The 17891-nt window shown below is 38.9% G+C and overlaps 1 protein-coding gene across 2 annotated transcripts in view; it reads right to left on the minus strand.

Annotated features, from left to right (window-relative positions):
- LOC131923818 (cation channel sperm-associated auxiliary subunit beta-like) overlaps window positions 1-17891 on the minus strand; it is a 176708-nt gene that overhangs the window by 39660 nt on the left and 119157 nt on the right. For both annotated transcript variants that reach the window (XM_059279001.1, XM_059279002.1), the window contains exons 17-18: window positions 8735-8889; window positions 859-1052 (exon numbers count right to left, since the gene is read on the minus strand). In XM_059279001.1, the coding sequence (XP_059134984.1) occupies window positions 859-1052; window positions 8735-8889 (349 nt within the window). The remainder of the gene's footprint in view (window positions 1-858; window positions 1053-8734; window positions 8890-17891) is intronic.

A 17891-nucleotide genomic window follows, 5' to 3' on the forward strand; every position in this document is an offset into this window, starting at 1 on the left:
ATCAGATAATACTTAGAAACAGAAACATCCTTTATGACAAAGATTCAAATTCTCTTTCTTTCTCTCTCTCTTTTTTTTCACTTTTGGTTTTTGAGACAGGGTTTCTCTGTGTAGCCCTGTTTGTCTTGGAACTCACTCTATAGACCAGGTTGGCCTTGAACTCACCATGATATCCCTGCCTCTGCCTCTGGAGTGGTAGGATTAAGGGCGTTCATCACCACCACCCTGTTCAAATTCATTTTTATTATGTAGGGCAAAATTGTCATATTCTTTGAAAAAAATTGACACAAAGTCTCTCTATACCTCCTTGGCTAGCTTGGAACTTGATATCTATATCAGATTGGCCTAAAACTCACAAAGAACTGCAAGCCTCTGCCTCCTAAGTGCTTAGATTAAAGGTATTGCATCATCACTCCTGGCATCTTTTATAAAAAGTTTTTTTAAGAATACATTCCAAATGTATTTTTAATTGACACAAAAATCCTATTTTCTCTTACTTCTTCTGATCACTGTTTAAGAAAAAATAAGTGTCACTGTAATAAATAACACACACTACTTCTGAGGACATAGTAGTGAAGTTGTAGGTATGTTTTGTTATATTATGAACAACTGATCTTGCAACCTAAGTATCTGTAAATTTTGGTTAATTGCCAGTTGAACAAGAATTTGAGAGTAAGGATAGTACTATAGTGGTAGAGTACTTACCTAGTATATTCAAGGATTTAGGTTCAATATTCAGACACACACACACACACACACACACACACACACACACACATTTTAAAACATAAAAGAACATGACGTCTTCTCAAAAGGTAACTTTTTTTGTAACCATCAGAGATAGATTTTTATACTTACCTGCTGTTGTAATTTCAATGCGGTAGAAAATATTTCCAGTATATGAAATTTTAAGAGAACCATGTACAGAAGAACTCTCCACAGATTCTTCAACTCCAAAAGGTTCTATTATTTCTGTGAGAACCGAGCTATGAAATCCCAGAGGACCATTGGCATGTACTAGCAATTTTCTGATGTAAGCATTTCCATTTTTACTGAATGCAAAACAACAAACATATAAAATGGATATCCCAGTGGCTTAAATAAGCAGGCATATTAACATATAATTTACAAATAAAGTATACCAATACTAGGATTGATGATAGTAATATACCAGCTAACAAATGACTATTTGGCAAACAGTTATTCAAAGTTTTTAGATGCCAAGAAAATGGCCTATTCAACATATGTTTTTACACTTAAAATTGGCAAAGATTATCTATCTATCTATCTATCTATCTATCTATCTATCTATCATCTATCTACCATCTATGTACCTACAATCTATGTGCTATCTATCAATCATCTACCTATTTATCATCTATCATCTATCTATATATCTATTTATGTATCTATCTATTATCTATCTATCATCTGTGTATCTATCTATCATCTCTTTTGTGTTGGAGATCAAACCTAGAACATCATGACTGTTAGGCCAATGCTATGCCTCTGATCCACATCCCCAGCCTATAAATATTTTTAGCTGTCAGAGTTCCACAGAGATGATATTTCAATGGAAATAGCTGCACATTCACTACTGCTGTGATTGTAAATTAAGACAAGTTTCCTAGAAAGCAATTTGACACTTTACATTTGAATGAAAAAAATAAAAAATGAAGAGACATGACTGCTCCTAGGTATGGTGGAGGAGATTTAGTGTAGCTAAGAAGAAGAGAATAATCAGAGGCATCTGGAAGGGTCCAGACTGAACATGGCCATAAAAGAGAGAATGGAGATTGAGAAGAGAAGAAAGAGGGAGCAAACAGAGTAAGGTAGAGAGGTCTTATAATCCTAACACTGAGGAGATGGGTTCAGACACACAAACACACAAACACACACACACACACACACACACACACACACACACACACACACACACACGAGAGAGAGAGAGAGAGAGAGAGAGAGAGAGAGAGAGAGAGAGAGAAGAGAGAAGAGAGAGAGAGAGAGAGAGAGAGAGAGAGAGAGAGAGAGAAGAAGAGAGAGAGAGAGAGAGAGAGAGAGAGAGAGAGAGAGAGAGAGAGAGAGAGAGAGAGAGAGAGAGAGAGAGAGAGAGAGAGTAGGGGGTAGATGGCAAGTAAGCACAGAAAGAGCAACACATCATATATCATCAGGGGACTGGAAATTTAAAATAACAAAACCTTAAACACTAACAATGTCAAATGTTGGTAAGAATGTATGAAAGAAATTCTAATTCATTGCTGGTGGGAATGTAAAAAGGTATGGTGAGTTAGGTATTTTCTTTTAATTTCAAACATATTCTCACCATATGCAATATTCCTAGGTATTTACCTAAGTGAACTGAAAAGGTATGTTTATCAAAGCCTGCATGTGTATACTGCTAGCATTTTGTTCATCAGGAACAGCTGGAATGTCTTTCAGGTGGTGAATAGGTTGGGGCTGGGGAGATGCTCAGCATTTAAGAACACCAGCTGCTCTTCCAGAGGACCTGGTTTGATTCCCAACACCCACATGGCAGTTCATAAACATCTGTAACTTCAGTTTCTGGAGATTCAATGCCCTCTTCTGGCCTCCATGGGCACTGCATGCACATAGTGCACAGATTGATGCATGTATAGGCAAAAGAACCATACATAAAACAATAAAAATAAATTAAAACAATGGGTGAATACTATATAACGTTTTCAAACACACAATGGAATACTAGTCATCACTAAATAATAATCAAGTCATTAGAAATTAATAGGTATCTTTTAATTTTTTTGAAATTAAAATATAATGAAAACATTTCCCATTTCCTTTTCCTCTCACATCAGCTCCTCTCTCATCTTTCTCCCTTTCAAATTCATTACCTCTTTTCCTCTATTTGTTGTATATTTATAATCTGCTTAGTCTATTTAGTATGTACATGATGTCAAGGCTGACAACTTGCTATTGGATAACCAACTGAGGGGCTCATGCCTGAGGAAGGTGATTTTCCCACCTCTCTAGTTGCCTCTAGTTCTTTATTTCTTAGTGGGGCCCTATGAAATTTCCCCTTCTATGTTAGCATGTCTAGTGATGTAATAATTGTTCAGGTCTTGTTTAAGCCAGGTAAAAGGAATCTTGCAGGCATATTTCAAGAGGAAGAAGCAAATCTCAAAGGGGTGTGTAACTTCAATTGTGTGGCATTCTAGAAATGGCAAAACTAAGGAGACAGCAACAACAACAACAACAAAGAAGTTGCCAGGAGCTGGGGAGGCAAGAGTTAATAGATAAGACACAGAGGAATTTAAGTACACCAAGACTATTATGTATGTGCTATAATGCCGCCACACATTTGTTCCAACACTAGAATGGGTATCAAGAGTGAAGCCTGGTGGGGGCATTGTGGTACATGCCTGGTACATTGGCACTCAGGAGGATGAGGCAGGAGGATTGAGGGTTTGAGGCCAGCTTTGGGGTACAGAGCAATTTCCTCTCTCAAAAAAAAGTGAACCCTGCCACAAATGATGAACTCTGGGTGAAATTATGTCCATATAGGTTATCATTTGGAGCAACTGTACAACTCTGGGGCATGTGGACAGTGTGGAAAATAAAAGAGTAGTGGTGGAGTCCATGAGAACTTTCTGTTCTTTCTTCTCAATTGTGTTGTAAAGCTCCGATAAATTAACAAAAACCACACTTCATTAATTTTTAAGAAGTTAAGCTCTTTGTGTCTGAAGTCAATGGCCAGGGCCAGCAGCCAACTCAATTACCAAAGCTGTCCTCCAACCTATCTCATTTGGAGTCTCTAAGTGTCAAGAATTGCTTTAGGTGAGCACATTCTGTGTAGTTCAAGGGGAGGAGAGAAACAACCATTTAAAGAAAAAAAGAAAGGGGACTCGGGCATTAAAGGATGGGCTTACATTTAGGGGTCAGTGTGTTCTGGAGGTAGAGTGGAATAACTATTGAATGGGCCAACACTAGATACAGTTGACTTTCATCAGTGTGAATGGGTGCATTGGAGGGTCCCATGCAGTAACTGCTCTATCTCTCCAGCTCCTTCTATCTTCTGCATCTCACATCAGTGAAATTGCTTTCACCCAGGTCACTCTACTCCAGAGTGCCTCCAAATCCAAAGTGACTTCTTGGTCCTTATTTTAGCTACTCGAAGCACTGGAAAGCTTTTGGAAGCATTTCTTTCTTTTTTTTTTTAAAAAAAGAATTATTTATTTATTATCTATATAGAAGAGGGTGCCAGATCTCATTACAGTTGGTTGTGAGCCACCATGTGGGTGCTGGGAATTGAACTCAGAACCTCTGGAAGAGCAGTCGGTGGGTGCTCTTAACCTCTGAGCCATCTCTGAAGCCCCAGAAGTATTTCCTTTTCTGGGTTTAGAGGCCTCCTTTTTGTAGGTTTTTCTACCCCTGACTGCTCATCTTCAGCCTTCACTCCAGGGTCCAATCTCTGCTCCTGGAATGCCTCTTCTGTATTTACACAATCTCCTGCAGTAGAGCTACCCATATATATGTGAACAACTTCCACATGCTGGGTATCTGATCTTTCCTGCACAACAAATTCATACACCCAACTGTCCATGTTGTCTTTATCTCATCTTTTAAATACCCAACAGACATTTGGAACTGCACATGTCTAATGTAAAATTTACAGTTATCCTGCTGAATATCCATGCTCTTCATCTCAGAAAATGACAACATTTACTTGAGCTGCAGACCAAATGCCTATACGGCTATTTTTGAAAATGGACTTATTAGGATGCTTATTGTGTGTGATGTGTGTGTGACTATTCCACCTGTGTGTAAATCTCAGAGGATAACTTTTGGGAGTGGGTTCTCTCCATCTCTTGCGGGTTACAGAGATCAAATGCAAGTCATTAGGCTTGTACAGCAAGTGTTTTACTGGCTGTGCCATCTTGTCTGCCACCTACATGGCTCTTGACTCTTCTTCTCATAACTATCATAGTCCACCAGGGCCTCCCTTCTCACAGACGCACCTGTTTCAGCACCATTAATTCTCTTTTCATAGGTCCTAAGGCGTCAGATGCCTTTTACTCTTATCTTGTTTCATCCTTTCCATTACAGTCAGAGTGAATTTTCAAAAAATGTGAATGTTTCATTCTCCAACATAACATTTTACAGTGGTTTCTGATGACATCCTCATGTAGCCTATACTATCTGTCTTAGCTATGGTTTTTATTTCTGTGACGAAACACTAAGACCAAAAGGCAAGTTGGAGAGAAAAGTGTTTGTTTGGCTTACACTTCCATATTGCTGTTCATCATTGGAGGAAGTCAGGATAGGATCTCAAATAGGGAAAGATCCTGGAGATGGGAGCTGATGCAGAGGTCATGCAGGGCTGCTGCTTACTGGCTTGCTTCCCCTGGCTTGCTCAGCCTGCTTTCTTATAGAACTGAGAACCACTAGCCCAGGGATGGCACCACCTACGATGGGCTGGGGCTGGGCCCTCCCCCATCAATCACTAATTGAGAAAAAGTCTTACTGCATTAGACCTATATATGAAATATTCCTAAAAGGGCAGAAGTAAAAAATACTACTCCCCTCAAATATATTCACAATAATTGATTGTATAATAGTTTCATTCCCAAGACATAGAGTAAATTTCAATCAATTTCCAAAAGCAAACTTTCAAAACACAGAAAATTACTATCCTAAGAATTTTCTAGAAGACAATATTTATGAGGTTTTATAATCTTGATAACAGACCATAAAATATTTCAAGGGCAAAAATATATGTGAAAAATTTTAACTTCAATTTTGAACATAGATCTCAAATTCTATATGTTAGCAAACTAGTCCATAAGTATATGATAGATAACACAAAATAACCAAGATAACATCGTTAAACCCACATTATATTTCATAATATTCATCAAATCTAAATGGGAAAATTGAGTGGATTAGCTCAACATATGATTAAAAAAATTAAAAACCCAAATATCCAAATCTTTGGCAATTGTGAGCTGCCTCCTGCATGACGTGGAACTAGTAACTAGACTCGGGCTTTCTGCAAGAGCAGTGGGAGCTCTTAATTACTGAGCCATCTCTCCAGCCTCGTCTACCTTTTTGGAGGGGGCAGGGTGTCTGCATGAAAGTAGAGATTATGAATGGACTAGACTGATTGGCCAGTGAGCCTCTGGGATTCCCCTGCCTCTGCCTTCCAGAGCTGGGATCTCAGGTACACCATTGCATGCCTGGTTTTTCACATGACTGCTGGAGACCTGACCTCAGACCCTCATACTTGTTCAGCAAGTTTCTTACTCACTGATCCATCTTTCCAGCTACCAAACCACAAATCTCTTAACAAGAAAAGGCTTTTTAAAGGGTGAAAAACTAGAAAGATCACTTCACAGTGAAATGTTTAAACTATTCTTTTAAAAATCAGGAGCAACAAGGAAACCAGTTTCTACTTAAGGTGCTTATTATTAGACCTGCAGATTGTAATAGGAAAAAGCTATAATATGCTAAGAATGTTAAGAAAGAAACAGAAATTATTTGCAGGTGATGTGATTATTTACTTAGAAGTATATCTATGCCTACTAGGAAAATCTAAAGGAATATGTAGAAAAAGCACCAGAATTATTAAAAGAATTTAGCAATAAAAGATTACCATATAAAGGGAAATAAAAGTTTTGCTTTTATTTCAATTACAGGAAAAAATATTAACTGATCTCTTCCCTTATAGCCATTAGATAGACATACTTTGAATATTATTTGTGGCCACTGAGACTCATGCTGAGACTTTATCCTCCACAGAGCAGTACTGTAGAGTGGAGTCCAGTGGAGATGAGATGGCTTTTCTTGTTTTCAACTTGACTACATCTGTAATCAACTAAAACACAAGTGACTGTGTACACCAGTGAGGGATTTTTCTTAACTAAATAATTTGAAGTGAGAAGACTCACTTTTAATATGGATCTTTTGAGGTGGGAAGATACACTTTTAATCAGGGGTACACCTTCTGTTTGCAGTCTTTAAAAACAACATGAAAGAGAAATATTTTAGCTTTTTGCCTGCTTGCTCTTACTCTCATTGGCAAGTCCATTCCTTCCTGGCATTAGAGCGTACTTCTTTGAAATTCTGGAATATACTGAAGACCAGCTGAGACATCCAGCCTCGTGGGCTGAAACAACTATTGGATTTGAACCTTCCCTTAGTAGATTGTGGGACTAGCTGGACCACAACCTGCAAGACATTCTAATACCCATTCTATAAGTCCTGTTCCTCTAGAGAACACTGACTAATACAGGAGGTGTTTGCATCATGGGAGTACAGCCCTATCTAAAGAATGGAATGGTTAGGAAGAGACATCAGTTTTCTGTTTCTTGAACATCCAGTTGTCCTTCAATCTACCTTCCACCATCAAGTAAGACCACTGCCCTGACCACAGTTAGACATCTTAACCTGGATATTCTAGTGGCAGGAATCAAAAGCCCAGGTAAACCACCTTTCTCTATAAATCACCCAGTTTCAAGTGTTTTTAATAGCAATAGAAAATGAACTAAGCCAGAACTAACCTGAAATAAAGTGGGATTAGCAACTGGAGGGAAACACCAAACACCAGGATCATTTCCACCATGGAAGAAGAGCATGGGGAAAGGAAACAGTGCTGACCATGACACAAGAAAGTAAGCATCAGCCCAAACTGGTACAAGTGCCAAAGGCCAAGTCTGTGCCAACATGTGAGTCTGGAAAGGCTACAGCACTTGGGCAAAGGGACTTTGTACTCAGTGAAAGCTCCATGGGTTTCCTTTGCAGGTTCATGACAAAGACTGGGGCAAGACAGTGGTTGGAGACACTGGCAGCACAGTCAACCTGGGGAGAATCAGAGAATAGGAAGAAGCAGGCTACTGTATCACCTGATTCTCTGAACTTTGTTTCATGGAAAGCAAAACCAGTAATCCACAAAGTGTTGGGTATCAGAAACTTGCACACAGGCTTCAAAAAGTCAATCAGCGCTGTCTGAGGATTCTCTCACCAACTCTGCCTTCCTCCTCCCCCTGCCCTTCTTCCCTAGGAAGAGGAAGCTGTAAGTGATGGTGTAAGAAAATGAAGACAGTCCTCTGGAGTGCACAGGCTAGTACACTTTACAGAAGAGGGAAGTATAACACAATTCTTGACCCAGTAAAGAGTATCAGGAATGTGTCTTGTTTCTAAATTTCTAAGAGAATTAAGTAGAATTAGCCGCCAGCAAGATGGCTCAGTAGTTGAATCTCTGTGGGTTGTCCTCTGATCCCACATGTGCTACACACACACACCCCTCAGAGAGAGAATAAAAATTTCAAAACAAAAGAAAAATAATTAAGTTGAATGATTAAGGCACTTGAGAAAGATTAATAAATTCTACTCACAAACTAATTACAGACATAAAGCAGAATTTAGTTGCTTCAAGATATAATTTCTGTTAAAAGACTTTTTTCTCCCTTATGGAAACCTGACAAACTGAATCCCATAGTCACACAGATAATCAAAAGCCAAGGAAATCCAGTAAGAGGCAGATGCAGGGAGATCTCAGGGAATTCATGTCAGCCTGGCCAGCATAGAAAGTTCTAGGTCAGCAAAGACTATATAGTGAGAATCTGTCTCAGAATGTATTTTGTCATGAAAGACATTACAAAAACTTATTAAAATAAGAAAATCCTCAAAAATGTAGGTTAAAGTTTTAGATCTGAAAACCAGTATGTATTCTAAGTGTGAACAAATCATTAATTACCTGTAGTTTATCACTTTCCCAATGTGAATATTTTTGAACTTCCTTTTGTATATCTTGTGTTTAGTTTCATTCAGAGGTACGTATGCAAAGAAAATCATTTCATTGGGGGAGAGATACTGTGGAGCTAGTGCAGTATCAAATCCCAGATCAGGTGGCTGAAATTGGAGAAAAGGAAATATTGTACGTTGAATGTCTTATGTTTCAATTATAATGCAATTCGAATAGCAAACTTGTTTCCCACTCATATCAAAATAATTCTGCTTTACTTATTGATTGGAGCAATATACCTATATGCTCTTTGGATATATCTGAATATCTATATATGTGCAAGGGAAATCTCAGTTTTCTGCAGTGGAGGAAAAGGAAGTCTGATAATTAAGACACAGTTTGAAGTTCTTGTGCCCTTTGTAGGAGGCTGAGGTGATGAGTTTGGAGGTGCAGATTTTAGAGTTGGGTCGTCTATGGTGACACCATCCTGAACACAGAAGATCTTGTCATAATGGGGTTCTTCCTGGGAGTTTCTACTAGGTTCAATAAAGGGCCTCTCCTTTGAACACTGCTGCTCTGAGTCTCAAGGTCTGTGCCTTGAGCCTCCTGATTCTGGTCTCTGCTGGTATATCCTATTCCTTGGACTTTCATAACTTACAGACTGTCCCTTAAGGCAACATTTTCCTAGATTTCTGACATCTAATTCTTTCATTATGAACTGTCCAGTTCTGAGACTTTTTAGTTGGTGAAAATAGAGATGAATACTAGCTTCAGAATGGTAGTTGGAGTTGTTCCTGTTGCTTAGGAGACCAAGTGTGTTTTTGTGTGTGTGTGTGTGTGTGTGTGTGTGTGTGTGTGTGTGTGTGTGTGTGTGTTTGGGCTTGCAGATACTGTAGTTTGTTTTGGGTTATATCTATCAAGTACTGCCTCCAACAAGCATTTTATCACATTTTCCTCCCAGTGTTTGAACTTAGGGTACTCACCAAGAATGAAAGAAATAGGGAAATAGGGTGGCTAAAAGCAATCAACTGCCTTAGTGAAAAGTCTGATTCTAATATCCCAACATAATTTGGGTAATTATTTACTCTGTGTGCCTTGCTTACCTCCATAAGTAAATGAGGCAAATAGTTGTTATAAAATAAAGAGTCCAAGCAGTGCCTAACACAGTAAGAGTTAATGATTGCTTTTTTCCAGAGAGGATGCATGTATCATTTGTAGAGAAATAAATAAAAAGAAATAAAGCTGTTGAATCAGTGTTCTTCAAATTTTTCCTGAGTATAAGAATTTCTATAGTTTCTCCATCTTAATAATTTCAACTTTCACTTAAGGGAACTAAGCTACTTTCTGCAAAACAGTGATGTTAGTGAAATTTGACACAGCTGCTTTTTTAGGTTATGTCTAGCAGACTGCTCACATCATCTACTGTGCACATTTGCAGAATCCAGACCCAAGGATCAGAGAACATGTTGGCAATCCCTCTCATGGAATTCCTCTCTTTCCCTTGTGTGCATGTCTCAGACAGAGGATGCTAGAGCACCTTCCTCTCCACCTGTAGTCTTGGCCTGGTATACAGATTAATCTTTTATATAATGTATATTTTAATATATTTATTCTTATATTTTTGGTTGTGAGCCTAGCCTTTAACGGCTGAGCCATCTATCCAGCCCTATTTATTCTTATCATATGCATATGATTATGTTGCTTCTGTGATAGTTTACTTTCTCATGCTGATCATAAGCAACTTGGGAGGAAATGGTTTATTTCAGATTATAGCTTATAGTCCACCAGGAAGGAAAATTAGGGAATGGACTTGTCAGGAACCTAGAAGCAGAGGATATAAAAGAATGCTTCTTGCTGTGACTGCCCATATTAATCAGTTATCAAGAAAATGCCCCAAAGACCTTGTTCCAAGGCAGTCTGATGTAACCAATTCCTCAAATGATATTATTCTTCCCAGATGTCTCTGGGTTTATGTCAAGTTGACAAAACCCAACCAGCACAGCTTGCATATATGTGCCACGTATGTGTACTTACTGCTCTTAGAGGTAATAAATGTGTAGTGGATGTTCTGGAGCTGTAGTTATGAATGATTTAGTCACCATGTGGTTTCTGAGCACCAAATTCTGGTCCTCTGGAAGAGTGGCAAATGCTCTTAGGCACAGAGTTACCTCTCTAGGCCTGGACTGACTTATAAAGAGACCCATTTTTTTTTTTTTAAGACAAATGACAGTTTTACCAACCCCTATTGAAACACATTTTACTCATGGCTGCTTTCTTGATGAGTATTGATTTTCTTTTCTTTCTTTCTTTCTTTCTTTCTTTCTTTCTTTCTTTCTTTCTTTCTTCCTTCCTTCCTTCCTTCCTTCCTTCCTTCCTTCCTTCCTTCCTTCCTTCCTTCCTTCCTTTCTTTCTTTCTTTCTTTCTTTCTTTCTTTCTTTCTTTCTTTCGGTTTTTCAAGACAGGGTTTCTCTGTGTAGCTTTGCACCTTTCTTGGAACTCACTCTGTAGCCCAGGCTGGCCTTGAAATCATGGAGATCCGCCTGGCTCTGCCTCCCGAGTGCTGGGATTAAAGGCGTGTGCCACCACCACCCACCTGAGTATTCATTTTCTATCTATCTATCTATCTGCCAGTAATAAGTTCCTCTCTCTCTCTCTTCATAAATGGCATATTTTACATTGTAATTATTAAAAATATGTATCTAGCTGCGTGGTGGTGGTACACACCTTTAATCCCAGCACTCGGGAGGCAGAGGCAGGCAGATCTCTGTGAGTTTGAGGCCAGCCTGGTCTACAGAGCGAGATGCAGGACAGGTACAAAAACTATGCAGAGAAATAAAAAAAAACCAAAAATATAGGTATCTATTATCATCATTGCAGGGCAGTGTAGCAAGAATCTTAAGAGTTCTTATTAATAAAAACAAACCCAGAGCCAGGTACTCGGGTCAACGCTGGAAGATCAGAGAAGCAGAACAAGCCACAGCCACCTCACCTTGCCAATTCCTCATCTGATCCTGTTTCCTCAGACTGGAAGCCTTTGAGTCCTCATCCAGTATGAATCTCAGTTGAACTGCTGCTAAAAGCCTAAAAGCTTAGCCGACCTAATTCCTTGTCCTCATGCCTTAAATACCTATCTACTTCCTGCTATCATTTCCTGGGATTAAAGGCTCTTGTTACCATGCCTGGCTGTTTCCAGTGTGGCCTCAAACTCACAGAGATCTGGATGGATCTCTTCCTCCCAAATGATAGGATTAAAGGCGTGTGTGCCTCCATTTTCTGGCCTCTGTATGTAGTGACTGTTCTGTTCTCTGACCCCAGATAAGTTTATTAAGGTGCACAATATATTGGGGGACATAATGTATCACCACATTTTGGCAGCAAGGGGTAAGAAGGTAGTTTTAGTCTTACCTCTTAGTTACTGCTCTGATTTCTTGGGCTTTTAACTCTACATTTGGCTCTGTGTTTCTTATTTAATAAGATCATTACATCTACATTTGGCGCCCATGTGACAAAAATTCATTAAAAACCACTCAGCTCCGCTCAGCGGCCTAGCCCGGCTCCCCACCTCAGCCCAGCTCAGCCTAGGCCCCAGACCCGACCGCAGCTGGAGCTACTTGGAGCCAGAAGGCTTAAAAAAAAAAAGCCGGTGCTACAAACAACTCATGCCCTGTCAGAGCTACCAGTCCAGCTGCACTCGATTGTAATTGCAGCAGCTACACGCAGCTGCAGATAGAGCTGTTTTGGCCGAAATGCCAACTCACGTGGTTAGAGCTTAAGAAAGCCAGAGCCCAGGTTTGACTCAGCTCAAGCGGGAACATGTGGCTGGATTTAAGCTTTTAGCCAGAACTTGTGACTTGTGGCTACTCTTCTCTCTCTCTCTCTCTCTCTCTCTCTCTCTCTCTCTCTCTCTCTCTCTCGTTCTCTCTCTCTCCCTCCCCCTTTGGATTCCCAACTTGGACACTAGGTTGTGGTGGTATTGTGTTCCCCAAAATATTGTGCACCCTAATAAACTTATCTGGAGTCAGAGACAGAACAGCCACAATATTAAACATAGAGGTTAGGCAGTGGTAGCACACGCCTTTAATCCTAGCATTCCAGAGGCAGAAATTCATGTGTTCAAGGATACAGCCAAGCATGGTGACTCATGCCTTTAATCCCAGAAAGCAAGCCTTTAATCCCAGGAAGTAGTGGTAGAAAGCAGAAAGGTATATAAGGCATGAGGACCAGAAACTAGAAGCATTTGGCTGGTTAAGCTTTCAGGCTTTGGAGCAACACAGTCCAGCTGAGATTCATTCTGGATGAGGACTCAGAGGCTTCCAGTCTGAGGAAACAAGATCAGCTGAGAAGTTGGCCAGGTGAGGTTAGCTGTGGCTTGTTCTGCATCTGATCTACCAGCATTCACCCCAATAACTGGCCTCAGGTTTGATTTTATTAATAAGACCTTCTAAGATTCCTGCTACATCTGGCACCCAACGTTCATGTTATGAATTCATGAAAAAGCTGTTTGCCTGTGGCCTTGTGAGCCCCAGCTCAGGCCCAAGCTACACTTGGCCAGTTGTGGTGGCATATGCTGGTAGGATTTACTGAAGGAGGAAGAGGCAGGAGGATTCTTTCTTTCTTTCTTTCTTTCTTTCTTTCTTTCTTTCTTTCTTTCTTTCTTTCTTTCTTTCTCTCTTGCTCTTTGGATTCCCATCTCAGACACTAGGTAGCTGTTTTGAAATTCCCTCGGATTTCTACTGTTCTATGCAGACTTGGTAAGTCAATAAAATATCAGATATTTTAAAGGAAAAAACTATTTTAAAGAGAAAAAATTTCTTTTCCACATTAAAAAAAGGGTATTATGTGTACATTAGAAGAAAATTGGACTATGTTTGATAAAATTAGGCAGTCTGAAAATGGAACAATTATATGAGAAGATAAATGTTGATGGGATTATGAACATTATTACTTTCCTTATCCTTATTTTACTATTTAAAAAGATAGTCAATTTAAGGGCCAGGATAAAAGTTTTGGAAAAACCTGTTAAAATGAATTATAGAGAAATTCAGATTCAGACAGAAGAAATTAACCGTGAAATGTGGTGGTATTGTGTTCCCAAAATATTGTGCATCCTAATAAATTTATCTGGGGTCAGAGAACAGAACAGCAACTAGATACAGAGGCTAGAAAATGGTGGCACTCACACCTTTAATCCTAGCCTTCTGGAGGCATGGATCTCTGTGAGTTCAAGGCCACACTGGAAATAGCCAGGCATGGTGACTCATGCCTTTAATTCCAAGAAGTGAGCCTTTAATCCCAGGAAGTGAGGGCAGAAAATGGAAAGGTATTTAAGGTGTGAAGACCAGAAACTAGAAGCTTTTAGCTGGTTAAGCTTTCAGGCTTTCGAGAAGCAGTTCAGCTGAGATCCATTTGGATAAGGAAACAGAGGCTTCCAGTCTGAGGAAACAGGATTAGCTGAGGAATTGGCAAGGTGAGGTGGCTGTGGCCTGTTCTGATTCTCTGATCTTCCAGCATTCACCCCAATACCTGGCTCTGGGTTTGGTTTTATTAATAAGAAATTTTAAGATTCCTGCTACAGTGAAAATGTTTGAGGATTGAATTATAAGGTTATAGAAAGAAAGCCTGTTTTCAAACAATCACCTTTAATTTATCTGGTAACCATACAGCAACTTCCTGGTCAAGTGAATGCACAAAATGTTTGGGCTCCCACTGAAATGTTAGATTTACAAAGGTTTAAGGAGGCAATAGTATCTTATGGCACGCATTCCCCATTTGTAAAGCAAATGTTAAACTCCTGGTGAACTTATAAAAAGATTATACCACAGGATTGGAAAGAGCTGGTAAATGCTGAACCCAGGGCACAGCTGCAGTGGCAAATGTGGTTTAGAGATGAAGCTAAACATAGAAAGTCTGTGGAGGGCTAGAGGTATACAAATCGCCCAGGATCAGCTTGTTGGAGAAGGCCAAAATGCTGCAATACAAAGACAATGTTTATATGATAACCAAACCCTAATTCTATGTCAAATGGCAGCCTTGAATGCATGGGACAGAATTGAGGAAGCAGGAAAGAAAACTGAGTCATTCACAAAAGTTATACAGGGCCTAAAAGAAACCTTCACGGATTTCTTACAAAGACTGACTTCAGCAGTAAATAAAATGGTCCTGAATTCAGAAGCTAGCCAGATAATAATCAAATCTTTGCCTTTTGAGAACTTGAATGCAGCATGCAAGAGAATAATCAGACCATTAAAGGCAAGATCTGCACCCTTGGAAGATTGGATTAGAGACACATTTAATGTTGAGTCTCATGGCCATGATGATATGTGGATAGGAGAAGCAATTTCAAGAGGTTTGAGGAATGTCAGATGTTTTAGATGTGGAAATCAAGGACATTTGAAAATGGACTGTAAACAGGGCATTCCTAGAAACAATGTTTCTTCAAGGAACAATGGCAACAGAATGCCCCTTCCTTCTGGAGTATTCAGAAAGTGTGGTAAGGGTAAACATTGGACCAACAAATGTAGATCAACAAGGGACAGACAAGGTATTCTTTGCCTCAGTCTTTGGGAAACTCCCAGAGGGGCCTCAGGCAGGCCCCCTCAACAAATCCAGTTCAGACCTTTCCTGCAGTTGTAGAAGAAACCTCTACTTGGAGCAATTAAATAACCAAATGCCTATTGGAATAAACCAGGCTGCTCAGGGTGATGGAACAGCTGAGACAGAGAGAACAGAAAATTCAGGAGAAAACATAAAGAAAAATTTTTGGCAAACTTCTATAAATGAACAAGTACCAAAATTAACAATAAGAATAAATGATGTTTTGTTGTCTGGTCTGGTAGACACAGGTGCTGATGTGACCATAATTGCACCAGAATTGTGGCATCCAACTTGGCCTCTTCAGGAGGTCAATGTTCAGCTGTTAGGAATTGGAACATTACCTCAAGTGAAACAGAGTGCAAGATGGCTCGAATGTATAAGTCCAAAAGGACGGAGAGGAAAATTAAAACCATATGTGGCTATCATAGCTATGAACTTGTGGAGTCGAGACCTGTTACAACAATGGAATACTCAGATTAACATCCCCCCCAACCTCAGAAACAAATCATAAACTAGCACATGTTTCTGAGAGAAAAATTAGAAGGTATGATTCTAATGAGTGGTCACCAGCCATTCAGATTGTACAAGAACAGAGCACAACAACTGATGATCTTCCAAAGACACCAACAGTTCTACCTTTAAAATGGTTAACAGACAAGCCTGTATGGGTTCAGCAATGGCCTTTAACAACAGAGAAACTCCAGGCTTTAGAAGAGCTGGTAGAAGAGCAGTTAAATGCTCAGCATATTGAAGAATCAACCAGCCCTTGGAATTCTCCTGTATTTGTTATTAAAAAGAAATCTGGTAAATGGAGAATGGCAACAGACCTTAGAGCAATTAACAAAGTAATTCAGCCAATGGGCTCTCTACAATCTGGAATTCCTTTGCCTACTCTTTTACCTAAAGGATGGCATCTCATAGTTATTGATTTAAAAGACTATTTCTTTACAATACCTTTACAAGAAAAAGACAGGGAAAGATTTGCCTTCACGGTGCCTACTTATAATAATTCTCAACTGGTTAAGAGATATCAATGGAGGGCCCTCCCACATGCAATGTTGAAAAGCCCAACCCTGTGCCAATATTTTGTACAATAGCCATTGGAAGTGATACAAAAAAAATTTCCTAAATCTATAATTTATCATTATATGGTTAATATTTTACTAGCTGACTCAAATGCAGATACTTTAGAAAGAATATTTGAAGAAATAAAGAAAATTTTGCCTTGCTGGGGATTACAAATTGCTCCTGAAAAGATACAAAGAGGAGATTCTATTAATTATTTAGGATATAAAATAGGACTACAAAAAATTAGACCCCAAAAGGTGCAAATTAGGAGAGATCTATTACAGACTCTTAATGACTTTCAAAGATTATTTGGAGACATTTCTCATCTATGAACTATTGTTGAGGTAAAAACTGATGAGCTGAATAATTGGTTCAAAACCTTAGAAGGTGACAAGGACTTAAATAGTCCAAGAGAATTATCACCTGAAGCTGAGAAAGAATTGGCCTTGGTAGAAATAAAAGTACATGAAGGACATGTGGATCATATTGATCCAAAGCTGGATTGCATTTTGGTCATTTTACCCTCTAGAAATTCTCCTACAGGAATTTTAATGGAGAGGGAAGATATTATATTGGAATGAATATTTTTACCAAATAAACCAAATAAAAATTAAACTTGTGTGGAAAATATCTCTGAATTGATTTTGAAAGGAAAATTGAGACTTCATCAACTAGTAGGAACAGACTCAGCAGAAATTGCTGTACCTTTAACTAAGGAGGACATTGAAAAATTATGGGCAGAAAGTCAACCTTGGCAAAGAGCTTGCAGTAATTTTTGGGTGAAATTAACAGCAAATATCCCAAAAGTGATAGAATTGATCTTATAAAGAGAGATGATTGGATTTTGCCTGGAATTGTACATGAGAAACTCATATTTGGAGTTTGTACATTTTATACAGATACAAACAAACAAGGAAAGGCAGTTACAAATCAAAAAATTTAAGTAAAGTGGTTCAAAGTCCTTATAATTCAGTTCAAAAATCAGAATTGTATGCTATTTTATTGGTATTAATGGATTATTCAAAACCTCTCAACATAGTTCCTGACTCTCAGTATGATGAAAGAGTGATATTACATATTGAGATTGTAGAATTTGTCCCTGATGCATCAGAATTAACTTCACTATTTATTCATTTACAAGGTACAATTAGGAAAAGGAGTCATCCTTTATATATAACTCACATCTGATCCCATATGGGTCTGCCAGGCCTCTAGCACAAGGTAATGATGAGATTGATAAATTATTGTTAGGAAATGTGCTGGAGGCCTCAGAATTTCATAAAACACATGATGTCAATAGTAATAGTTTAAAAAAGGAATTTTCCATAACCTAGCAACAAGCCAAGGAAATGTCCTACTTGTTCCTTTACAATCAGACTTCATTACAAGGAGGATGTAACCCAAAGGGTACTCAGGGGAATGAAATATGGCAAATGGATGTGTTTCACTTTGCAGAATTTGGAAAATTGAAATATGTACACCATACCATCTATACTTATTCAGGATT

Source organism: Peromyscus eremicus, chromosome 14 (assembly GCF_949786415.1).
Source record: "Peromyscus eremicus chromosome 14, PerEre_H2_v1, whole genome shotgun sequence".
NCBI classification, from domain to species: Eukaryota; Metazoa; Chordata; class Mammalia; order Rodentia; family Cricetidae; genus Peromyscus; species Peromyscus eremicus.